This window comes from Lonchura striata, chromosome 12, assembly GCF_050655825.1.
Source record: "Lonchura striata isolate lonStrDom1 chromosome 12, ASM5065582v1, whole genome shotgun sequence".
Taxonomy (NCBI): domain Eukaryota; kingdom Metazoa; phylum Chordata; class Aves; order Passeriformes; family Estrildidae; genus Lonchura; species Lonchura striata.
This window is the reverse complement of record NC_140714.1, coordinates 4,979,508-5,004,869: the sequence shown is the minus strand read 5'-3', so window position 1 is coordinate 5,004,869 and position 25,362 is coordinate 4,979,508. Positions and strand designations below refer to the sequence as shown.

The window sequence follows — 25,362 nt, the reverse complement described above, 5'->3', positions numbered from 1 at the left end:
TATCCCCGTATTTCCCCTTGCTCCTCATCCTTTTAAACTATGCATCTCACAATTAAAAAATTATAAACTTCAAACACAGCTAATACATCAGACTAGAATTCACTGGCACTCCTTAAGCCTCTGACTAAAGCCGCCAAATGATGCCCCAGATTTTTTAATCAAAGTTATAAATTCTCTTGAATGTCCACAGAAAAGCCACAAACTCAGGAGTCTTTCTGATTTTTTTATTAATAAATACCTTAACAGCACCAATGATATTTGAACATAATTTTGCAATGCTGTGCACGGCGGCTGCTTGGGGACAGTGAGGAGACACATCTGTATTTTCATGTACAGTTGATCATTTTTTCCTTCTGTGCTTCTTGAAGCAAAGCCATCTCTTCCATATTTAACACCTTCCATAAAATTGATCAAATCAATACCAAATAAGAGGGAAATCCTCATTTTAATCTATTGCCTCCTTTGGTTTAAGGTGACTCAGTAAGTCTCAGGAGTGCTACAATTTAAAACCAGATTGTTGTCCATCCTTTTAAAAACATCTTTTCTTTGCATCTATGTGTGCACACATGTCGAAAACAAGACTTTTGGCCACCTTAAAGTTCCATGTGTTTCAAAGTACATTAGCATGAACATTTTGACAACAAAACCCAGGAAAAGTGTATTTCTATACATCAGAGGTCTGTACATGAATAAGCATTTATACAAATATAATCCACCAAATATTGGCTTCTACATACAATTCTGAAATATGGTGATTCATTTAGATTTCCTAACCTTCAACCATGCTGGCACTAACAGGAACATTTCAGGCTGCCTCAACACCCACAGAGTATGTTTTATTTTATAAGGTGGGCACAGATTTCTCTTGCTGTATTTGCACTTTACTTATGAATAAATTAAGTGGTAAAGTGAAGTTTGAACAACATAGTCTGTGGTGTAGTAACATCAGCAACTGCAAGTTCCTGGCCATCCACAAGCCCCAGTTCTGAAACAGAAAGAAAACCTTAATTAATTAATCCCATGTGATTTGCCTTTTCAAGAAGCCCAAAAAATATTAGAAATGCTATCCCCACAAACCATAAATGTCATTAAATAAAGCTGCAAACAGCTCACTGGCTAAGTTAATATTAATCTAATTTAACCAGGAAACAGACCTTGTTGAGAAATAGATATAAAACTCTACTGGAGAGTGAGTAATTTAGTTATTTGGATGCTTTGTTACAATGTTCTGTGCATCTGCCTGCACTTCACCTTTAAACAATTGATATACCTGAGAAATGACAAAATAAAATTGTATGTGTATTGAATCTAAAATGTCAATGAAGCAAATTCTACTGCATAATGCAAGATAAAGCTAAATATCCAGACAGAGGGGTGAAACTGACTTTCTCTAACTTGATAATCAACACCTGACAGCTCCATACCTTTTAGTGTCTTGGAAAGATTTGGCCTTGTTCGTTCTTCAATTGAAGCTACTGTCTGCAATTAAAAAAAAAAAAAAAAAAGGCCATTTTTTTTTTCAGATTCAGTACATTTAAGTAAATTTAGAATATTAAAGTCAATTATGTATGTTCAGATTACCTGTAAATAAAGTGTTTTATTTCCCCCATACATAGTTGCTGTGATTGCAGGAGATTTCATCTGCCTATATATGAAACATTTAAAAACAAACAGAACAAAACAAACAAAACAAAACCAGGCAATCAGGTTAAAATACATTTTAAAATTACCTTTTATAAGTAATAAACCAACAAACTCAGAATGTCTGCAACTTACAATGAAGCATTATTTGTTAAGTAATCCAGGATCTCCTGCAATTTAGCTGATGGGGAAATCTCTATGTTTTGTGGAAGCTGGCTGCAGGCTGGACAGTTCTCCTACCACAAAACAGCACAAGAATACACATTATGTTAAAGATGATTTTGGAAATGCTGCTAGTAAAGTCTCAAAAATGTTTGTGTTGTGGTTTTTTGAAATTTTAGCTCTAGAAATATTAATACTTGCAAATATTAATGACAAAACCAATTTCCTTCTGAAGTCTGTCACTGATTGGCTCCCAACAGCACCTAAGTATTTATGAATGACAAATTTAATCTGACATAAAATCCAATACTACAAACTTTCAGATCAATTTTTACCATAACCTCTTTTAGAGAAGATCTGCCCATGACATGTCTTAGGTTTGAGAATCTTATTTTGTAGTTCTGCTCTGCAGAAATAGCAGACAAGTAACACTGTAGTTTCCACTTTTAAAAATTCAGAAATATTATTATTCAGTGCTAGGGGCCAATTGATTCAATACTGAGGTCACACAAAGTGCATAAATACAAATCAAGGGAACAACCCTTCAAGCCTTTAATTGCACCAACCTTTCTTTCAGCTTCAAAACTGTATGTATATAATCCATCCACATCATTGAACACCAAATAGTTGTTAAGAGGAACGTATGCACTGTAATGACAAATATGTCAGTGTTGATACATGGCATTCTGCTGGAAATCATGTCTGTTATTAATAAGAAATTAAATACCTTGTGGCTATTTTAAAAACTTCTGTGGCGCAAACAGCTGGAATGAGAAAAAAAAACATTTCACCTATCTCTAGCAGATATCACACAGTTGTACAAAAAGTGACAAAACCAATCAACTATAACAAACTATAAAGAGAAAAATAAACATCTGAAGGCAGCTGGTAGTTCTGTGCATTAACACCCCAGATTTGGCACTAATCTGAGACTATGTCAAGCCTATGTACTCTGTTTTTCAATTTTTCTCCCCAGTCTTAAATGCTTTTACTCTCTCCCAGTCATAACATTTATTCAGTCACATGCAGTTTCTCTATGGAAAACAGAAATAAGACTGTAAGAATAAACCAGACACATTTAAAAACTACTATTATCCTCTCCAAGTTCTCAATTCCAAATTGTTGTCCCACAAAACTCTCAAGTCAGTAAAGCAAAAGAGAAATGAGTTCTTTCAGCATACCTGCAATTACTGCATTTGTAGAAGCTACTGCTGGAATAATTCGTTTAACTACCCCTGCAAAAACAAAACATACAGCTCTGGGTTTTCTTAGAAACTCTAATGAGACACTACTTTTAGACAGAATAATTTCAAAGGGTGGGTCCAAAGGTACTTTAAAGTGTCCAGGAATTTCTGTAACAAACAGGTATAATGGCATGCTACTGCAGTACTTGGGCACTTTTTGATTTTAGGAATGCATCAGGCACATTGAAAAAAAGCAGGTAACTAACAAAGAGAACTACTGAACAAACTTTGAAAGCAAGTATTCTGTGTTTAGCACCAGAAATTAAACCTCTGTTCTATTCCAGTTTAACTGGGGAAATGCACAAAGATAGCTGAGTTTTCTATTTAGTTAGTGTTTGAAATGCTGATTAAATGAGTGTCAGCATACTGCACTTGCATGTGAACAGGGGCAGGGACAGCAGAGAGGAACAGATGCTATAGACTTAATCAGCCTGAACTGGCACAAAATGTTGCTAAAAAAGACAATCAAGTCCTTTTATTTCTACTCTTTGACCCAGCAAGAGTGGCCACCATGTAATGTAAACTGTGGAGCTGCTTCAAGTTAAAAATAAAACAGCAAAAAGAATGTTCAGTTTTATCCCAGATAAGTTCCTCTGATTCATCATGAGTGCCCCAAACAACTGATTTGTCATAAAAATATTTGTGCTGGCACAGGAAACAAGCTGCTTGTTTCTGTTTTAAGGGTGAGGAGAACTATCTCAGCACAGCTGCCAGCTTAGTCATAACAAATACATAGAATGCCAATCCAGCCTAGGTGCAAATGCCACAACTTGGTGAGATGCCATCCCCTTACCTTGGGTGAGTCTGTACGTAACACCTTTAATATTAAATTGTGATGCTCTTTCTAAAGATTTCTGGTAAATCCACTGTATATGTTCAGGGTCATCTCCATCCAATGCAATACCTTCTACAGTAAAGAATTTACAGGTAAATTGCAATTATAATAATTCTTCAGAAACAGAGCATTCTTTGCTTCTAAAAAAATCCCTGTTTTAATTGAAAATGAATACCCCATGAAGCTATTGAAACTTGACATTTTAAATAATCAAAGTACTACTTTTAAAAACATCTTTAGTTTTAACACACCCTATACACAAACTATAATCACTGCACAATTTACAGAGGTGTTACAGGTTACATTTTAATTCAGGAAAGACACTGTACAGGGTGAGAAACACGAGCAAATATGGAACTGAAGAGTGAGTTCAAGAAGAGAAAATCCATCTCCAGCTCAGAGGAGGCTTGGATTCAATATGACAATGAACCACACAAGGCTAAAGGCAGGTTTGTTTTAGTAAAAGTATATACCCAACTCAAGTTAGTTAAAAGGAGAAATGTTCATTTAGCACCAGTACAATACATTAATTACCTCCAAAAGGCTGTTCCTTTGGCCACTGCAATATCCTGACATACTCAATGCAATGCTCTGGCAGTCTGGGCATGGATGCAATGGTGCACATGGGAAAATTGACCTGGTTGGGCAGGGGATGAAAACCAGAAGAAATCATGATACATTAGGTGTAGCACTAAGAAACCAGCAAAGCAGAAGAATATAAAAAAGTGTCAATTTCACTGGCTGAATTACCTGTGGTGGGTAAAGTGCAAGTGTGCATTCAACACACGCTGTCATGCCAGGAATAATCACACGGACATTTCCTTTGAAACCTTCTGTTCCTCCATCTATCAGAGGTATGATGGAACTTGGATCCAGGACACCATTTTCATAATGCAAAAATGACATCTAACAAATAAAAGGGGTGGGGGGTTGGTTTTCGTTTGGTTTGGGCTTCTAAACAAGTTACAGGCAGAAAAAAAATCCTAAAATTTTATTCTTAAAGGTACACCCAACTACTGAGTGCTTAATGAAGTTTATTTTAAAGGTATATAAAGGTATATAAAACAGAACTTATTTGTCAGTGCACAAGACTTTATCAACCACCTTCAGCCTCTACCTCCTCCCCTTACTCCCCTGATAAATGCTATTATTTGCTATATATGTTCTTATAGTTCATTAGAACAAATGGTTGGTTGGTTTAAGGTTTGATTTGTTGTTTTGCTTTTGTCTTTTTCTATTTTAATATAGGTAGATACTCCAGATCATTGTTTTAAAAATTAACAATGACAAAATTACCACCTTTCTGGTCACTGAATTCTATAACAGTGGAGCTCCAAATAATGGATTTACAAGTTGCAGCATAATAAAGACTGCTTGGGTAATGAAGAAAAAATTCACAATGGGAGCATCCAGAACAGCTCTGGAGCTTTCATTCTTGATTTTCAAAAGCTGACTGCAGAAGGCCCCAAGCATGTAACCTAACTATGAAATTATCCTTGCAGGGCACTGCACAGATGTTGGCTAAGACTTCTCAAGAAAAGGGAATTTCATCCTGCTCACAGAAAGAAAACAGAAACAGGTATACAGAAAGCTGTGAGTTTCAACAGCCCTCATTCATTTTCATGACACATTTTAGGCAAGTATGTTTAATTTTAGCCATCTAAACTCAAGCAATTATCAGGCATTAAGAAGACTGATAACTTTACCAGCATGCCATTGATCCATCTTCTTGCAATTATAGAGTCCAGTCCACAAACAATAATATGAAACTCTAGGGAGAAAAAAACATTATTCAAAATCTATAGTAATGCAGACATACTAAGACAAGCAAAGTTTTCTGTCCATAACAGGGACAGTGACAGTAGCTCAGCTATCTCCCCTAGACTACCTGTATCACAGTTGTATTTAAATTTTGTCTACGTGTAACTTCTACTTCCAGTATATTGTGGAAGACTAAAATAATTAGCAAGCAAACTACCAGGAAAAGCAGTGAGCAGCAACATCTGCAAGGCTCCCCTAAAACACCTGTGGGTGTTTGTCAGGAACACAAATTCCACTTACGTCGATAGAAGCTTTCATCCATGTCTTGAATCTTTTTAAAATATCTGAATGCAAATCCAGTAAAGGAATATATTTTCAGTTAAGTTTACTGTTTTCTATTTGCTAACCTAAAGCCAAAATATTATCTAATTTATTACTGTAATTCTATATAACACCTTCTAAAAAAACTAGGTTATCTGAGATTAAATTCCCACAGCTAAAGCTGTAACATCTCACAAAACTAATAAAGGGCAGCAAAGTTCAGCAGGTGAAATATTGAGGAAGCTCAAAATATGTGCTCTCACAAAGTCCTTTATCAGTAAGTGCTGCTCTATGTTTGTCAACTAATGCCTCCTACCAGTGCTTACTCAAAACTCTCTGGTGAATAATTCCAGTATCTCAGTGAAAATTACAATATTGCACCTGAATAAAATAACTCAGTGGAAAAATACAAAATCATTTCTAAGCTTTTCCCATGCAAATTCCCTGCATGTTAATGGCACAGAGAAAGAATTCCCAAATCACCAGCTGAAGGAATGTGTTCTTCATTGTATGAGAAACAGGATGGCAGCAAAATACTTTGGATACTCTTCCCACCCACAGAACTTTCTAGGATACTGAAGCCTTCAGGCCTCTCTGTGAAAGGATACGGTACCACAGCACAGTCGGGAATGCGACTGTTCAGGAATTCTGCTGCAACTTCTGCTTTTGGTCGCCCCACATCCTTCGCTCTGGGAAAAACCCAAGCAATTCCAAAAGCTTCATGTTAGCAGATTTGTCTTTCCAATCTCTACGCATCACAATATCAAATTAAGTGACTAATTGTTACTTTAGGACAATTTATTTAATTGGATAATATTAAGGCGTCTAAGCCAAACCATTCCATGATCCCTGTAAAGATGTGAGAGTCTCAGAACTAATTAACTATGGTCATCAGCACCAAAAACATCCAATGATTGTTCACTGTACTTGGATGAAAAAGGTACCAGAAAATCTGAGATCTCTATGTGTGTGCATTTATTCATTCCTTGGTGTCACCTTTTCCAATAGTCATCAGCTGTACTGGAATGGCAAGGGACATAGGCTGATTTTCTTCATGCCACAAAGCCCAAAATAAGAAGAAATCATACGCAATTTTTAGTTAATTCTGAGTACTACTGTGACATGAAGGTCCAGTAATCTTTAAAGACCTCTTGTCCAACCAAAATAATGAATATGTTAACATGTGTTATTTAGGTACATTCTTTTTAAAAAATCAGAAGTTAAACTGTGAAATTATAAAATATCACTCACCGAAACAAAAATTGTCGATTAAGGTTAGAAACATCTATAGTATCCATGTCAATAACATGGATCTGTCTGAAGCCAGACAGTGCCTGGGAAAAGAGAAGGTCAGCTTCATTTACCAGGAAATTAAATGCTCACAAAGCTCCAGAATTTACTCCACATGCCAAAACAGCAACCTTTGGAGGAACAAATGTATTTGCTCCTCATTGCCTGTGCAGACAGGTTCATGGTCATTCTTTGTTCAGAGGGGTTTTGTTGGGCTGCTAATGCTGGTATTCAGACAGATGGAATTAATAACATTCCAACGGTCAAAGACAATGGTCTCCTGAAGGCAATATTGCTTTGGCCTACCTGATGCTAACACAGGGAAGCCAACAGTAGGCTGATCTATAAGGGGAAACTGCAGTATTCCTTCATGGCTGGAGTAAATCAAAAGGGTCCATTGGGAGAAGAAAGTACAGAATTTAAACAAATACCAAAAAACACTTCCACGCTTGGCAGGAATGGGGAAAAAAAGTTTAATTCCTTTAAAAGGCTTTTAAAAAATTCCTGTTAAGGTTTGGGACATTAACCATTTTCACATTAATGTCATAAATGTGTCTGGCATATTGACCCAGATACCACAGTTCAAAACAAAGCAGCATTCCTCATGGCATTCAGTGCTGAAGCAGATGGCAAACACAAAAATCACCTCCCTATCCAAAAATACACTGAACCTCTGACAGAAGCTCTGCCTCATCTCCATTTGCATGCAGGCCATCACCACATCTGGCAAATAACTTTACAGTAAAACTGCCTTCAAACTGTATTGTGGGTCTGATCTGGTGAAGTAGTGACATCAGTCACATACAAACATGTCACAATAAGAAAAAAATGTGCACTGCAGTTAAAGGGAAATATATGCTGTAAAACATGGGATTTAGAGAAAATAAATGAGTTGTCATGTTCTGAAGTGTATCTAAAAAATCTAAGTTATATACAAAATATGACTTAAATTTTCCTTTAAGGCTTCACCTTTTTATATGTAAAGACTTTGACACTTTTCCCTTTACATTTTCTGAACAAACAAAGCTATCTCATGCATAATAAGGGATGCACAGAAATCCTTGTCCTTAAACAGAAACATGGGGAAGTAAAGTAATAGTCCAAACTACCAAACTCAAATGGGATCATAACTCTGATACACTGAGATAAATATGAGTGCTTGTGAGGATAAAAACCACAGTAAAAGGGTAATTAAACTTTTCATTCCAAACAACACTTCCTTGTGCCATTATGATCATGATTTGTCCTTAGTTGACTACACTTCCCTAGATCTGGCAATTAGGGAAAATCAGCAATATCAGACTGGATATAAGGCTGCACATGGATTTTGGCTACTCTTCATACAAAGCAGCCTTTTGTACCTCAAGACAAACTTTGAGACAGCTGAGAAAGTAACATGCAACACAGGAAAATACCACCTTTCAAATGCATCCTTCATCTTTATTGTCTGTATCAACATGTATTTTACACATGTTGTTTAGAACTTAAAATTCTAGTGGCTATATACAATCAAAACTGCAAAATCAGTCAATTGAAAAAGACAGTTTTGTCAAGGAAAAAAAATAAGAAAAAGAAACAGAGCAGATTCTAAGAAGAAAAGGGTTAAAACACAGTAATTACCAGGTTTTTCAGGAGTTCACATCCTAATCCTCCTGCTCCAATAACTAGCACTTTACATGTGCTTAACAAAAAATCAAGGGCCTGCAAAAGACATAAAATCAAAAATTAATACAATTTGTGCTTTACTTCATAACCCTTACAAACACGTTACCACAAATTTTCAGTGCCTAGTGAGTTACAGATAAAGCAACTTTGCATTTGCAGGAGTAATTACATATTGGATTTTAATCAGTTGTCGATTTCATGCAGTTCCTATATCCCCACTTAGAGAGAATCAAGACCTTTGCTGATATCAGAATATTACTTTCATATTACTTTTGACCATGAAAAAAGCAAGGTCTACTCTTATTATTACAATGCTTTCCTTCTTCAGATATTTCACTGATATATAACACAAAGTAAATCTAAACAGATAGACAAGATTGCTGAATAGAAAGAATTGAAAATATTAAGTATATAACTGCTTTCTGTGAAGTGTTCTATTTCACCCCAGTCTCCAACTAGTAAATAATGGAACAGTGCATTAAAAAGGTAACAGGAAAATACTTTCAACCACAAGCTCTGAAACAAAATGTACAACACAAGAAGAAAATTAGAATAAATAATTAAAATAGTCTACCCTACTACACATTACCCAGTTCTCAAAGTATTCATATTAACACTAATTTCTTCTCTAAGTAAAATAAATTCTTCACTATCAAAATACTTAAAAATGGAGATTTAATTGCTTCTATTTTTCATGTGAAACTCAAAACCAGCATAATTCATACGTTGCTATATATTTATATATGATGACAGCAAGCTTGAAGTAGACAGCGTACAACTTAAAAATACAAACTTAAAAAAATAACACAATATGTTCTTTTAGGACCATAGTGTTCAATTGATTAAAACACAAGCTTTTCATGCAGCTTCAATACTCACACATTGCTGGTGGTCAATTAATGAACCTGTTTACATTAATTTGCAACACACTCTACAGATATTTGATTGAAATTAAGTCTTTCTCACTTGAGTGCCTGGCTCGAAATCGGGATGTGTGAATGGTCCAGATCGCTCGAGGAACTTCTTTACATGGTTCCAGCGACCTTCCCAGTCTCCAGAGTCCCCACACCCACCATCAACAGCCATTCTGCACAGAACACAGTAAATTCAGCTGCAAAATCAGACAGGAAAAGCCACACCTCCAACTTTCTATGCAAAGAACACCTAAATTATTGATCATTTGTACAAATGCACCTGCATATTCTTTATGCCTCTAAGTAATGCACATGAGCATTTGCATGAGTGGGTTTTATTTGTGAAACTAGAAAGCAATAATATAAATATGCACAGAGGGGAAAAAAAAACCCAGGCCTTTCAATAAACCCACTGCTTTAACAGTTACTAGTAAAAGTTGACCTGCAGTTTAAAAAGGGCCTATTCTTATTACTTTTATTTCCCTCAAATTTGAAGAGGACACTGAAAAAGAGCTTGTTCCTTTAGATTTTGAGGGTGATCATTTTTTCATCACTCAAGTCTTGTATCTTTTTTTGATAGACTTATCAGTCTGTAACTGCAATTGTGAGGCTCTGAATAAATTACAGTAACATGCCCCAATATCATCCTCTCAATCTTCAGGGTAGTTTATTTAAACAAATATTTTTAAAATACATGAATCAAGAATGTTCTTCACCCTCAAGTGGTACCAGGGAATTGGAACTGTCCCATTTTTCAGGCATGTTCAAGCCTGTCTGCAGTAACAGTCTCAATTGAAAAAAAAAAAATGAATGTTTGCAGCTATCTTCCTTTAAATTTTCAAGGCAGAATTTTACATAAAATACTCCACTACCCTTTTCTCATTTTGCAGGTCACTTTTAATAGTACATAAGTATAGACTTAAATTTTCAAGAGACTTACAGGAATAGTTCAAAATCAGCTCTCAAGTAATTTTCTACTGTAAGATTAACATCTACTTCCTTATTAAATAAACAGGAGTTCCACTCAATAAATATGATTATGTTCTACATTAATATAAAGGATTCAATCCTGAGTAGCAAAGGATGTGTCACCACTGATAAAGTGTTACCTGCTTTCTCCTATGAAGCACTATGAAAAGCACTTGTCTAATAATTCTTGGATAATGTTTAGAATTTATTATAACTTCCTTGTAACTCATCTCAAAATCAAAGGTAAATGTGGTGAAAACATCTGGAGTGAGTTCCTTTATCTTCACAGAATTCAGAACTTGGACAACACAGTGTGCCAATAGTAACTGAACTTACAGGCAACAGATTTTGGAAAAGATTTTCAGTAATAGGGAAAAACTTCCCTAAACTGCAGGAATAAATAAATCATAATTCACCTGTGATGTCTCTGCCTATGGCAGCGGGTTGGAATGAGATGATCTTTAAGGTCCCTTCCAACTCAAACCATTCTAGGATTCTATGATAATTTGATTGCAGACTGAACTCTCCTCATTAATAGCTGAGGGAAGTTATTCACTACATGAGCAGTTAAATAAGACCTACAAAAATTACTTTAATTCATAAGGGTCTTTTGACCTCAGATGCACTTTCATATCTCCTCTAGTTTTCACAATAATATGAAAATACACATATTTCACATAATGGGAAATGGTGTAAATGAACACAGCACCCTCTGTGCAGAACCCCTCATCTGCTGTACACCAGATCTCAGGAGGTGCATTAAGCACTGACTTAAGCAAATAAAATGGATCAGCAGACATCACAAAAACTGCTTCTATGGATATTATAGTTTTTAGTGTTTCTGGAAATTAGTGTTGAAGCAGTGTTTGGTGACATTAAGAACAAATTTTTTATTCTTTTATATAGCCCCTATGAACAGCTACTAAGCAGCAGCATTCCTTTTCTGTTTCAATGTGTATTTCTGTTTAGATATGTATTTTCCTTCCTAATTGATAAAAATGCTAAGATCTAATTTCACTTTTGCAATTAGACTACAGTTCGATTTTTAGATGGTTGGACATTGTGGAGATCTGAAAAACATCCATAACTCAACCTGAGATTTCATGTTTTATTTCACAGGCAGTTTTCTCCAGTGTTTATTTTTTGTGCTGTTACAGCATGACCAGGTATAAGAGTTCAACAATATTCTTATGTATTTCATTGAGTTATTTTCGTTTTAAATTTTGCTTGAAATATCAGAGCACCACAGTCCTTATATTGCTTTAAGCTCAGACTTTTCCCTGCCATCTTCACTTTTTGTGCTGTTACAGCATGACCAGGTATAAGGGTTCAACAGCATTTTTATGTATTTCATTGAGTTATTTTCATTTTAAATTTTGTTTGAAATATCAGAGCACCACAGTCCTTATATTGCTTTAAGCTCAGACTTTTCCCTGCCACCTTCACATCTGCAAAGCTCCATGCTTTTGGGGGACTTGGCATGCACCCCCTCCCATCCCACATGCCCAGGGAATGCTGTGGCCCCATCCCCACACACATGCACTGCCTGCTGACCCTGGGGTAGAGGGACACAAGCACATGGAATGGAATAATTCAGGGATGAAGCAGATGTCGTTAAGGATTTCTCAACATTCATTTTCACTGCCTTTAAGGCTAGATTTTAACGAGTTTTAATGTGCAGAGACAACCGTTCTGCAGTCTGAATTTTTAAATTTCCAGCCAAAAGCTTAAGTCACCTGCTTCTAGCCTAGAGGCCCTCCCAGGTCCCTGACGGCAAGGCAGCTTTCCCCCCTCTGGTCACCAAGCTCTTCAGCACACCATGCCAAGCTGCGAGCCCGCATCTCCCACGCCGCTCCGGGCCAGCCCCTCGCTCCTCTGCCTCCCCGGGAGCTTCCTCTCCTCTCCTGTCCCCCAGGCTGCTCAAGGGCCCTGCCCCAGCTACGCCAGCTCTCCTGGGGCTCCCTCCTCCCTGCCCGCGCTCAGCTCCTGCGGGGCTGCGGCTGCCCTCACCTCACCCCGCCCCAGCAAGCGCTGCCCCTGCCCCGCTGGCCCGCAGCCCCGCACTAACCCATCCGCCAGCAGCTCCTCTAGCCTCCTTCTTTTCTTCTCCCTAAAAGAGAGAGAATAAAAGAAGGGTCAGTATCGCGCTACAGAGACCGGGGAGGAGGGAGAGGGGACCGCGGGCGCGGGGCAGGGCCGGCCGAGCACACACATACAGGGCACTTACGGTTCCTCACCATCCGCCATAGTTCCCTCTGCTTCCCACAGTGCCCCGCGAGGGGCGGCGCCGGGCGCGGCGCGGGCAGCGCCGCCTGAGGCGGCTGAGGCCATAGTGGCGACAGTGGCGATAGTGGCGACAGTGGCGACAGTGGCGACAGTGGCGACAGTGGCGACAGTGGCGACAGTGGTGACAACAGGCACGGACACTCGGCAGGGACACCCCCGTTCCCTCACACAGAGGCTCCCTCCCGCCCGCCTGCCCGCACCCGAGGGATCTCCCTGCGCCCGCCTCTCTGATGGCCACAGAGTGCGATGGTTTCGCTTCAAAGGGACCTCAAAGCCCATCCACTTTCACCCCTTCCACTGCCCCAGGTTGCTCCAAGCCCCGTCCAACCTGGCCTTGAACACTTCCAGGGATGGGAAAAGCATCTGAGCAGTTTCTCTGGACAACCTGTGCCTCACCACCCTCACAGGGAAGCATTTCTTCCTAGTATTTAATCTAAACCTACTGTCCATCAGTTTGAAGCCCTTCCCCTTTATCCTATCACTCCAGGCCCTTGTAAATAGTCTCTCTCCATCTTTGTTGCAGCCTTCCTTCAGGTACTGGGAGGCCACAATTAGGTCACCGCAGAGCCTCCTCTTCCCCAGGCTGAGCCATCCCAATTCCCTCAGCCTTTCCTCGTAGCAGAGCTGCTCCAGCCTCCTCCGGGCTCAGAACTCCCTGGGAGCCATGGAGGGCATCCTCAGGGACAAAGGGCAGACATCATGGTGCTTTAAAGCCTTCAGGACAGCTGGAACCCAAATGTGATCAGGCTCAGGCTGGTCGCTGCCTGCCACAATGGCTTTTTGTCTTACTAACACTCCCTGGGCAGGGCCTGGACATAAACCAGAACCACATAAACCAAGGACCACACATAAACCAGAACAGTGCAGGCCAGGAAGATGATGAGGACTAACTTGGCCTGTGCTCAAGTCTTGGACTCCCAAACTTCAGGGATGTAAATCCTTCAAGGATTCCTTCAAGTGCCAGCCTGCTTACATTTGGAGAAGGATTTTGATGCTCGGCACGGTATCAGCAAACCCTGGGTGCTGTGTGATGCACAAACAGCCCGTGCTCGAGCCATGGTGGCTGAAGTGTGAAAGCCTGAAAACACAAATGTTCCAACACAGACTGCTGGGGTCAAAACACCATAGCTGCAGGCACCAACCTTTCCATCCAAAGGCACAGTCACCCTGTTGCCTATTTTAGGAGCTCTCTAAACACAGAGTCTGGTTTAGAAAGGAGACATGGTTTAATCTGCCAGGCTGAAGTTTCCAAAATCAAGTACCCCAAGGGGTAAGAAGTTTTATCTATTATATAGTAACATTTACATGAACACGCCTACTTACTACATATTCTCCGCCCTCCTAATGCATATTTATTTAGGTGATGTAATTAACGCAATGCCTGAAATCCAAAGTTCTTTTTTTCATTAGGCAAATTATATCGTAGAAATTATCAGACGGCATCAGTTACTTTGCAAAAGGTGAGAAAATTCAGCGTGAAGACAGCAAATTCAGCCTGAAGACATCCTAAACCCCACTAGCAGAGCCCCCCTGCCATGGGACACCCCGCAGTGGTGAGGCTGACACTCCTCGTGGTGCCCGCCCCACTCATCCCTGCTTTCACAGATGATGCCGAGTGGCTTCGCCCACGTGAATGCTCAACGTGCATCACCACTCGCTGAAGGAACAATGAACGCACAGCGATTATTGACAGCAGCCCCTGCCAGCTGCCAGCCCTGGGCGGTGACACACGCCTGTCGCTTGTGCTGCTGCCCGTTCGCTCGCGGGCTCGGCAGCGCGGAGCGGCGGGGCCGCACCGGCGCGGGGCCGCTGTCGGTGTCGGTGCCGCCCCGGTACCGCTGTCGCTGTCGGTGTCGGTGCCGCCCCGGTACCGCTGTCGCTGTCGGTGCCGGAGCCGCCCCGGGGCGGTGCCCGGCGCTCCCGAGCCTGCGCGGCGGCGGCGGCGGCCATGGAGGTGCAGGTGGCCCCGCTGCGGGCTTGGGACGATTTCTTCCCCGGCTCGGATCGCTTCGCGCTGCCCGACCTCAAGGACATCTCGAAATGGAACAACCGCGTGGTCAGCAACCTGCTCTACTACCAGACCAACTACCTGATGGTGGCCGCCGCGCTCGTCTCCATCGTGGGGTCAGTGCGCGGCCTCGCGGTGCGGCCGGCAGGGCCGGGCTGCGGCTGGGGTGGCCCCGCTCCCCGGGCGGGTGCCACGGGAAAGAACCCGATGTGAGAGTACGGGGGCGGGGGAGCTGCCTTTTCCCTTCCTCCTTTTCCCCTCTTTTCCCCTTACCCTCCTCCACTCCCCTTTCCCCATCCCGCCCCTCCTTAAACCTCTGGTGTCGTTTAAAAAATGTAGAGGCCTGGTTTACAGCCGCGGTAGCAGCCGGGTTTGTGATGTGTTGGTGGGGTGTGACCGGCCTGAGGACTCCGTGTGTGTTGTCTCCCTTTCCCACGGGCTGCTCCTCCAGCCCTGTGCCCGAGGCGGAGGCTGCGGAAGGCAGCGATGCTTGGGGTGCGGGATGTTGCTGCTCGCGGAAATCGGAGCCGCATCCTGCGCAGCGATCTGTGCTTCCTCCTGAACCTGCCCAGCGGGGCTGCTCAGGCTGAGGCACGCTCAGCTTTGAATTTAAAAAAAAATGCATAGATAAATTCTGCTCTCTGTAACTGTCCTAAAGTAATGTTCAGGGCAAGCCGTTCTTATTTCTGAACTAGCTCATACCAAAAAAAATCGCTATAAAATAAATAAGGTACCCCATCATTTCGTTCTGGTGGGCAGGATTCACACCTTCGAGGCAGGACCATCTGCTGGTACAATGTTGTTTCACACCCAGCATTCCTGAAGGGAATGAGGAAATAACCTTATAATCACCTTCTGAATTAAAGGCTATGTGACTCTATTTCAGGTACTGCTCTAGGATCTTTGGTCAGAAAGCTCTTAAGCAAGACATGCAGCAGAAACGATGATTAAGCTTTTAATATGGAAACTGAAATACTCCACTCTTCTCAACAAGTAACGCACAAATGCTTAAATTGGAGAACTGCCCAGCTACCAGGCCAGAGTGGCTTTGGCTGAAGTACATCTTATCTCTTATGTTGCAGAGGCTTAAAGTGATTCCCCTAAATAATTTTTTTTTTTTTTTTTGTGAGGGGTACGCATTCTGCATCCTGTTAGGGCTTCTGAAGCTGTTGACCCAGCATCTAAGTTGATAAAGATTCTCTGGCTCACAGCAGACTTTGACCTGTACTCTGTGGAAGGATAGGCTCAATCCTGCATTTTCTTCTTAATGCATATGATGGTTTTAGGTTCAGTAGAGTGGCATAGGCATTTTTATTTTGTATTTTGGTGGCAATATGTTGCAGTGATATTTACAGACTACTAGGCTGGCAAAATGAGACTTCTATGGTCTTGCTGTTCTTCTGCCACTTTGTTCTATATTTGTGTGTTCATTACCCTCATTAGCAGCACCATGTTGTAGCTGGCTCTCAATGAACAAGTAAATCACAGGGTCCCTGGAAAGCAGGCGGACAGCTCTTCTGCCCAAGAAGGTGGGAAAAGAATGAAAATAATTTAGATATCTCCAAACGGGGTATCTCCCTGTAAAACAGGGATGGCAGCAGCTTTTACTCACCTTCCTAAATTCCTGCTTTGGAACTCTTGATTGCTTTTCTTCAGATCAAGGGAGATTTGTCTCCCACTTATTTCCTACTAATGTGCTGAGGTGGGAGGTGGAGGAGGAAGAGAGCCACAGAAGATGGAAACTAATATCAGAGCTGAAATTATAATATCTTAATATTGAGTGATAACCCTCTGAGTTGAAAACTTATGGATGAACAAGACCTGAAGTGGGATCTTTATCTCACATATTTTTTTATTGCATGTCTTAGAGTCTTTGGTATATGATGAACCTGATTCTTCTGACATGGAAGTAAAATTAGATGGGAGAATAATTCTAAAGGAAATGGGATAATACCTCAATAGAGAAAAAGTATCCATTTCTTTTAATAAAAATACTTTTCAATTGGCCAGACTGTGGCTTTGGAAGAAAGGTAAAGAAAGTTCTCCTGATAAATTTAAATTGATGACTAAGTTGTCTTTCACTTCATCCTGTAATGGTCGGGAACCCCTGATAAATGATGAATCATGGCTTTTTAGGAACTCCAGGGCTGTGTCCAGGCCTAAGGGCAGGATTGTTGGAACCACTAATAAAGTGGTCTTAATCTGTGACCAACTTTACCTGCCCATAAGCCATCTAATTATACAGACAGACTTGAAATGCAAAGATAATATTTTCAGCTGTTGCACTTCTGCGGTTGAGCTGGGTTGACACAGAAATTGTAGTCCAGAGCTTTCTTGATACTGGAAATACTTTGTGCTTTGTGCCACAGCTTTAGTTTGCTGCCCCTCCTACAACAAAGCTGACTTCTCCAGCCTTTTACCTTCTCTCCACAAAGTATGGAATAACCTTGCCATGAGCACAGTGGAATTGTAATCATCTTTTCTGCATTATGTCCCTACCTTTCTCCCTCTATTTGCCTCCTCCTGTAGCTACTGTTACCTGTAAATTGTGTTTTGCAGTAATGCAGATTTTACTTTCAGCCTACAGGACTGGGTAAAAAATAATAAATCAGTGAACAAGAAACTAAAATTTGTGAATTAGTGCCACTCCACAAATACAGGCTGGTGGTAGCAGCCACACTCCCTCTCTGCAAATCCTTTAAGAAGTACTCTGGACTTGTCTGCTTTTTCTTTTTTCCCCCCCTACAACTCTGTTGCAGTAGACTGCTGGCAAAAGACAAGCTCTTGACAAAATTCTGCCCTTTCTCCTAGTTATAGAGGAACTGGACTCCCTGTTCTTACCCTGGGCCAGGGCCCTGTCATTGTGAGTCCTGTATGAATTTTTATTAAAATCAAGGCCTTCATTGCCTCCCACATCTTGCAACTTCCCTCAAACAGTCAATTTGGTTAATAAGTGAAATTTGTCTGTTCTTCCACCTACTCCAACAAGGCCTCTCTATCATGTAGTTCAAACTTAACTACTTTAAATTCATGTAATTTCATCTAGGCTTTTGTTGCCGTGTACTTGCTAAAAATTAGCTTCAAAATCTGACAGTTTTAAAAAGGCGTGCTGAATTTCAGAATGCTGCATCAGAGTGCTCATTCTGTCTTGGAATAATATTCTCTTTGCAGCCTGAGGTTTGATGTCTCTTTCCTTTGCCACTTCTTCAAAACATCTACTGTTCATCTGTACAACCCCAGCAGTCAACAACTGTGTCATATTTTTTTTCTATGTTTCTTCCCCAGATCACTACCTTAGCTGATGTACTTGTAGGGATTCTCTTTGTGGGAACAAAGGCTCCAGGGCAGCAAAATGTTCAGTTTCTCTCATGCTTGATGAAAGACTAAGAATGAGAGAGCAAAACATGCGTAATTTTAAATCATGTTGCATGATAATATTGGTGCATAACTTCATAAAGGTTTGGCAGTTCTACAGGCAGGAATCTGTCTCCTGTTCTCAAAGCCATGCAAGTGAGCGACAGTAGGTACATAAGCATTGCTAAATGGATGCTGAGGACTATCCCTTGAGACAATGTGCTATTTATACTTTTATGTGCTACCTGTAGTTACAGCTGTATAAGCTCAAATTATGAGGAGAGAGGAGGCAGAACTTTATCTTTCAAGTTATTTAAATTAATACAAACGAGCACATTTTAATGCTCTAACCTGCTCACTGCTTGGGCCATGGTGGAGCAAAAAGCCTTCTAAGAAGGAATTTTCATGCTTATTTCAGCCTAACTGAGCTGCTCTAAATTTAAAAAATGTTCTCAATGACTGCCAGTCTCCTACTCAGCGCCTTTGTTCAAACTTGCCTGGTCACATGTGAAAGAAACAGATGTGACAGCAACTGCTGAATAATCACCCCAAGACAGTCATCTAAAATGGAGATGATATGAGGATGGAGCTATCTTGCTTTTGCTTTTTATGTAGCCTGTCCTATTTCTGGCTTGTGCTGCCAGAGGCTACTTGCCTTACACAAGGAATGTGCCTTGCCAAGCTCTTTTTTCCCTATGCTACAGCTGTGTGTCCTCCCCCTCTCCTGCTGTAATGCTGTGCACAATTGTGCAGGTATGAAACAACCTGACAAGAAGAGGTGATAACTCACTGAAAGCAGAACTTTTTGTGTTTTCCTGCTCCTGTGTGAGAATTCTGTCCTGTTTTGTGATGCATGTAGGGCAGTGCCTAGAAATATGAATCTAGTTTAAAAAAAGAAAGTATTTCATCTTCATCTGTTTCTGCTGGCCAGGGGTAGCTGCCAGTACTTCTTCCCACACAAGTGCACCCCCAGCATCCCTGCTCTCCTGAGGCTGCTTCTACCAATACAAAGTGTCCCGTGGTCCCTCTTGGCACAGGACAATGCCCGTATCCCTGCAGCCATCCAGGATGTTTCTTTTCGTGTGTTTGTTTTCCCTGTCTCTACTTTGTATCTAGGTAGATGCTGAAGGAAGCCTACAGGGACAGCAGGAAACTGAATCTGGGTGATGGCTTTTCCTTGTCTCCTTGTCCCAGCTGTACTGGAGGTCACAGCATCCCAGGGTTGTACCTTGTCACCACAAAAAACAAAGGACACCAGCTGGGGTGCTCTGGGCTGTTGGCACCCCCAAATGCTGTTAGGCCTGCCACACTCACTGCTTCCAGGGTCAGAGAATTTAGTGGGTTTTATATCCAACCCTAAGTCCTCTGAGCTGTATAAACTCAAGTCACTGTACCCTTGCCATGCTTGTACTTCTGTGCATTACATTTTTAGGTATTTGAGGTCTCATAAATCCCTGCTAAAGGGAATTATATTTAGAAAGTATCTTGTAACATACTTAATGGCTGGTCACTTACCTTTCTTCTGCATCTCTGAAAGACTTCCAGCCTCCTCCCCTGAGCACAAATTTTTCCTGTTGTGTTCTGACCTCTGCATAAATAAGGTCAATATCAGTGTTGGTGGGTTCAATAGTAAGATGACTTCTTGACCTGTTACACAGCTCTCTTTTTCCCCAGTCTCTGTTGTTCTAAAATTACATATCCCTGTTTTTTCCTTTTTAGTTTTTAGCTATTGTGTTATTGAGAGCAGCGTTCCAACAAATCTGAGTGGAACTGAATAATGGAGTTCTGCCTTCCTTAAAACTGCCATTGTTGTAGAATTTTCCATGTATGAATTTCTAGGATAATCTTAGATAGTGCTGTAAATTATGCTGTGGGCGAGTCAAGCAGTAAAGGGTGGCTTTAGCATATGACACCCTATCCAGCACTGTGATCACCAGTAGTGAAGTCTATGGACACATGGCTGATAATTTGAATACTGGTTTTCAGTGGCAACTGCAATCCCCATCTGTGTTCATGTGGCTCTGAATGCCTTCACTTGATACTTCTGTTCACTGTTCCCTTGTTCACGTTGGAATGCAGCCTACTTCAGAAAACATGTGATTCAAATCATTTTCCTCAGAAAAGAGGGATCTTCTGAATGCATTCTCCCCTCACCCCTCTTCATATCACTTACAGCCAGGCAGTTACACAGAACCTATGTAATACCAGAAAGAAATGTAGAGCAGAGAAGTCTTTGTCTCTTCCTCACAAATATGGAGGGATGGTTCTTCACCACAAGTTTCTGAAGTTGTAATAAGAGTAACAGGAACTGTAGGGATGATAAGGCTTTGAGAGTATTTTCCAGGCACATGGAAAGCGTAGAGTGGAGCTCTGTCTAGATCTTTGTTGCTTCCAGGATTATCTTGTCCCTGGATTTTTAGCAACGAAAAGGATTGCTGTGAATTGTGTCCGTTTGGCCATTTCTGCTCCAAGACAGCTGAGGTGCGGAGGTGAATCCTATTTTAAGAATCTCATATGTCCAGTAGTACGTATATAACCCAGGCACCAGTGTGGTCCAGTCATGAGTCACCCTCCTCCTGCTGCAAAGGAGCACAGATGAAACTGATTTCTTTCCAGAGCAATGCTGTTCACTTTTTCCAGCCTGGAAACTTTAGATTGACAATTCAGAGCTAAATATAATCTGGCTGGCTACAGGGAGTGACTCAAATGCAACAAGCAAGTCTGGCTTGTCACCACTTCCAAAAAGCCCGATTGGCTTTTCAGCATGAGTAGCAGAAGCAGGTGGAGAACTACTCTGAATTTTAATCTTTTTTCTGTCCAGCTGTCCTATCCCCTGTTGTCACAACTGACTTGAAGAATCAAGAGCCAGTCCTTGATCTGAAATAATTCCTGGGGGTTCTTCCTGCTCCAGGGAAATGCTCCCTTAGCACTGCAGGCAGAGTGTTGGCAGTACCAGTCCAGCAGCAGATTTCTTCTGCCTGGGCCGGATGTGAAGCACAGACCACAAACCATAACATCCTCCTTGGCAGTGGGGAGGAGTGGTGAGTCACTGGGCATGGTAGCTTTGGAGCAGCAGGATGAGCTGCCAAGTCTGCAAAAGTAAACCTTGAGCATACCTGGTGTTATTGGGGCGCTGTCATGCTGCTGCCATAGTTGTAATAGCCCAGGGGCTTCAGCTGCTGTGTAATCAGATCAGTGCATGTGAAAGCCAGAAAATCAGAATGCACATGAATTCACATAACTTAATACTATTTAAGTGAAATACCTTAGAGCCTGGACTCTGGGTACAGAAACAAGCTCAGCAAAGTCATTGCTGAACACTTGATCTGAACAAGCTCTGAATACTTGAAAAAGTGGTTTGAGCAGGTGACATTCTTGCCTTCATCCAAAAAGGGACTTGCTGTTTATAGTCCAGAGCTGATCCACTCAATGGCTTGGTTTGCTTGGATACTCTGATAACAATAACAGAGCGCAAACCTCAGCAGTGACTCTCTTGCCAGGCCTGGCTCTTCTTCCTGTAAGACCTTTATCACATACTCCAGTTCCATGCTTGCTTGGGACTGGGCTTCTACCTGTTGTGCTAACAGTGGTGAGCTCCTTTTGCAGGTTCATACAATTCTTTTGTTTGAATGTAAACCAATGAGAAGGTTTATTCAGAAATGAGAAGTAGTGAAGTAACTTCCTTTACTCGGTGTTCTACCTTTCCCATTTTGCAAACCTAGACAAGATAGCATGAAGAGCTAGTTCATCTGAAGGCATAGCCTGAGCCTGGTTTTGATCACATGAAGGGAAAAGATCAGTCAATGTTGTCTCCATCTGCTGTCTGGATATGCTGACTCTGGGTGTGATATCAAATGAGTTGATTGCAGAGGAACATGAAGAAAAAGATTATCCAAATTCAACACTAAGGGTTTCTTCTTCAGTTGTACTTTTTACTTTGTTTAGCTCCTGCTGAAGATCTTGGTGAAGGTCTTCACAACAGCAACTTCTTTTACAATAGTAACATTACCACTGAGCTGGCTGATCCTTTATGGACACAGAAGTCATGAAGGTTCTGAAACTGAACTCTTTGGTTGTTGTTCCTCTTCTCTCCAGGTTTCTGAGTCCCCTGAACATGCTCATTGGTGGCACTGTGGTGGTGCTGGTTTTCCTGGGCTTTGTGTGGATGTCGCACAACAAGGATGTACTCCGCAAGCTGAAGAAGCAGTACCCAACCACTTTTGTCCTGGCCATCATGCTGTCTAGCTACTTCTTGATCTCCTACCTGGGAGATGTCATGGTGTTCATGTTTGGGATCACGCTTCCTCTCCTCTGTAAGTATTTGTTCTCTTCTCTGGGGGGCTAGAGGTGTGTGACTTGAGCTTTCTCCACCAAGTCTGCAGAGTCTAAGTCAGCTGTTAACTTTGCTATCTGTGTTTAAGTGGTCCCAAAGCAGAACTGGGGGAGGGGACACAAAAGCAGCACAAGCCATCTTTAATGTTATTATTAAATGGGTACCTGTGGTTACTTGAGCAGTCATTGATACATCATCATCTTCTAGTGATGTCACGGTGCTGGGATGTGCTGCAAGAACTATGCATTCCTTGGGCATGAACAATTAATGAGTGTGTTTTTGTCGTGCAGTGATGTTTGTCCATGCTTCCCTGAGGCTCAGGAACATACAGAACAAGCTGCAGAACAAGATGGAGGGGATAGGCTTGAAGAAGACCCCCATGGGCTTCATACTGGATGCTCTAGAACAGCAAGAGGATAGTATCAACAAACTGGCTGACTACATATCTAAAGTGAAGGAGTAAGCAGCTGCAATGTGGCATTTCTGCCTGTTGCAGGAGTGTAGTTGCTATTTACTGTTGTTCAAGCTTGCTTTCAGTTTATGTACAAAACAGGAAATGCATGTGGTACAGGTTAATAGTTGCAGGATACAGGTATTCCAAGGTCTTCAGGGCTCCTCTAAGAACATACAAACAGCAACTTTTTTTCTATTGTATAGCAAAATGTTCTGGTGTTTACACAAATACATACTAACTTAACCATGTTTGCTTGTCTCTTCTTCTGGGGTAGAGGAGAAAGAGGTAGAAACCTATGGAATGCAGTCTCTCAAACTGTCTTGTAGCAAATTGGTCCATTAAAGCAACATCCCTTTCATCTCAGTTCTGAAATACTGCAGTTTAGCCAGGTTGTGCTGAGTAGCACGTGTGGGCCTGGTGGTGCTCAGATGAGCTGGAATGTATCACAAGCAGGTATCTCTTGCATCCTCCAATCCCTCCCTTGAGTGCTCTGTATTACAGAGGCCACATTACCAGCTTAACTGGCACGTGGTAAAACTCTGCAGTGCTTGTACCCAGTCTGGGTTCCTGTCCTCACCTCACAGCCCTGAAACAGTCTAAATAGCTGTAAGCATGAAGAATATACATGGCACTGGCTGCCAGTCCCAGTAACATTTACCGTCAGGCTCTCCAAGTAATCATCCACAGAACTGCTCCCCTCTGTAGGAGAGCCAAACTTCCTTATGTACCAGCTAAACTCTGGCCAAGCATGGGAGAAAGAGAGATAGGCTGGACGAGCTGATAGGTTGGATGAGTTTCTACCCCGTTGATGTTTTTAAATACTGCTACTTTAGGACTTACCTGCTTTAGTCTGCACAGGCTGTTTGTAGATGGAGGTGTATGTGTGTTCTTGAGCGTGGGTCATCTTTTTCTTTCTTCTCACCCAGAATGCAAAGATACAGGTCAAACATGCATCTGTTGACTCTGTACTTCCAACACTCCTCAAAGGAATAAACTGAATTTCAGGTTTACAAGTAAAAGCAATAAATGTCAAGATACAATTTTTGAAAACCCATTCCAAATTCATGAAGATATTTGCCTGTTAAAACTCCTGATGTTGAAAGCAGTGTGGGGGATTCTTTTATATATACACAATTTAACTGCCAGCTCTGATGGAATCATCTTGTTAACAGGAGCTTACCAACAACAGGGGGGGAAAGTTGTCCAGGTGAGACTCCATTTCAAATATTCTTTCATTTCTCTTTTCTAACCAAGTAATTAATTTAACAAAAAAGCAAGGATCCTTGAAGTTGAAGCTTTTATGTAACTTGCCATGCTGTTTTCATAGTGAACTGTGTAGAACTCTGAACATGTCATTCCATTTAAGTGTTAAGGTGATCAGTATTTATCAAAAATGTCTGTATATTCCAGCTGAAGAGTCAATGGCCTGTTCCTCACTTGTAGCGCATGGTCTTTGTTTTTCAAGAACTGTTTCCACACCTAAACAACATAGTAGCCTATGACTTCATCATTACAGTAGCATTTTAAAAACTGCACAGTTATGAAGAAAAATAAATTCTAATGGTTGGAAACTCGAGCTTGTGCCTGTGTCTGTGGTTGGGGTGGTGGGAGATCTGCTGTCACCCTGTGGCTCGTGCCACAAGCCTGTGCTGGGGATTGAGCTGCTGGCTCTGACTGCTCTGTGTCAGCTTTGTTGAGGCCCAAGGGATCTCTGAGCCAAAATGTTCCAGCCTTGCTTTTGCATCCTTAAACAGCTGCTCTACAGAGGTGGAATACTTATGATATTTCTTCATGCAGCCTTGGTCACTTGTATAACTCAACTCTGCTTAACTGGGATTTCAAATTCTTGTTAATTACCTGAGAGGGATTTCTGCTTCCAGGATTACTGAGAGCTGTGCCTTGAGCAGTACTAGCACCAGCTCTGCTGCAGTCCAACTAATGGTGTGATCTCTGTGTGCCTCCCTCCTCCTGTGATCACTGAGAGGCTGCTCGGTGGGAGAACGTGGATCAGAGCAGAATTTCACAGGTCATGCTCTATCCACCCTGGAAATTCACGTTTGGCAGCTTCTGAGTGTAGCAGTAATTGGTGCCTGGCAACTTGAATTGGAGATTGTAGAGCACTATG

General features: G+C 41.4%; 2 protein-coding genes across 6 annotated transcripts; one reads left to right on the top strand and one right to left on the bottom strand.

Moving 5' to 3' along the window:
• Positions 1 to 210: 210 nt before the first annotated feature.
• UBA3 (ubiquitin like modifier activating enzyme 3) lies at positions 211 to 13,071 on the bottom strand. Of its 5 annotated transcripts, none has more exons than XM_021550862.3 (18): positions 13,019 to 13,071; positions 12,871 to 12,912; positions 9,886 to 10,006; positions 8,875 to 8,955; positions 7,216 to 7,298; positions 6,573 to 6,653; positions 5,944 to 5,987; positions 5,589 to 5,653; positions 4,633 to 4,788; positions 4,417 to 4,519; positions 3,841 to 3,954; positions 2,985 to 3,038; positions 2,531 to 2,567; positions 2,370 to 2,451; positions 1,777 to 1,877; positions 1,582 to 1,645; positions 1,425 to 1,479; positions 211 to 985 (listed from the first exon to the last, which is right to left on the bottom strand). In XM_021550862.3, the coding sequence occupies exons 3-18, from the start codon at positions 10,003 to 10,005 to the stop codon at positions 897 to 899; spliced, it is 1,329 nt and encodes a 442-aa protein (XP_021406537.2). In that variant the 5' UTR covers position 10,006; positions 12,871 to 12,912; positions 13,019 to 13,071; the 3' UTR covers positions 211 to 896. The 5 variants fall into 5 exon arrangements, with proteins under 5 accessions (XP_021406537.2, XP_021406521.2, XP_021406544.2 ...); XM_021550846.3 differs by having other exon boundaries at positions 13,030 to 13,071; XM_021550869.4 differs by having other exon boundaries at positions 13,040 to 13,071.
• A 1,947-nt stretch (positions 13,072 to 15,018) lies between these two features.
• ARL6IP5 (ARF like GTPase 6 interacting protein 5) lies at positions 15,019 to 24,813 on the top strand. The gene is made up of 3 exons (XM_021550835.3): positions 15,019 to 15,212; positions 22,546 to 22,763; positions 23,074 to 24,813. Exons 1-3 carry the CDS (start codon positions 15,037 to 15,039, stop codon positions 23,244 to 23,246), a joined length of 567 nt encoding a protein of 188 aa, XP_021406510.1. The 5' UTR covers positions 15,019 to 15,036; the 3' UTR covers positions 23,247 to 24,813.
• The last annotated feature ends 549 nt before the right edge of the window (positions 24,814 to 25,362 follow it).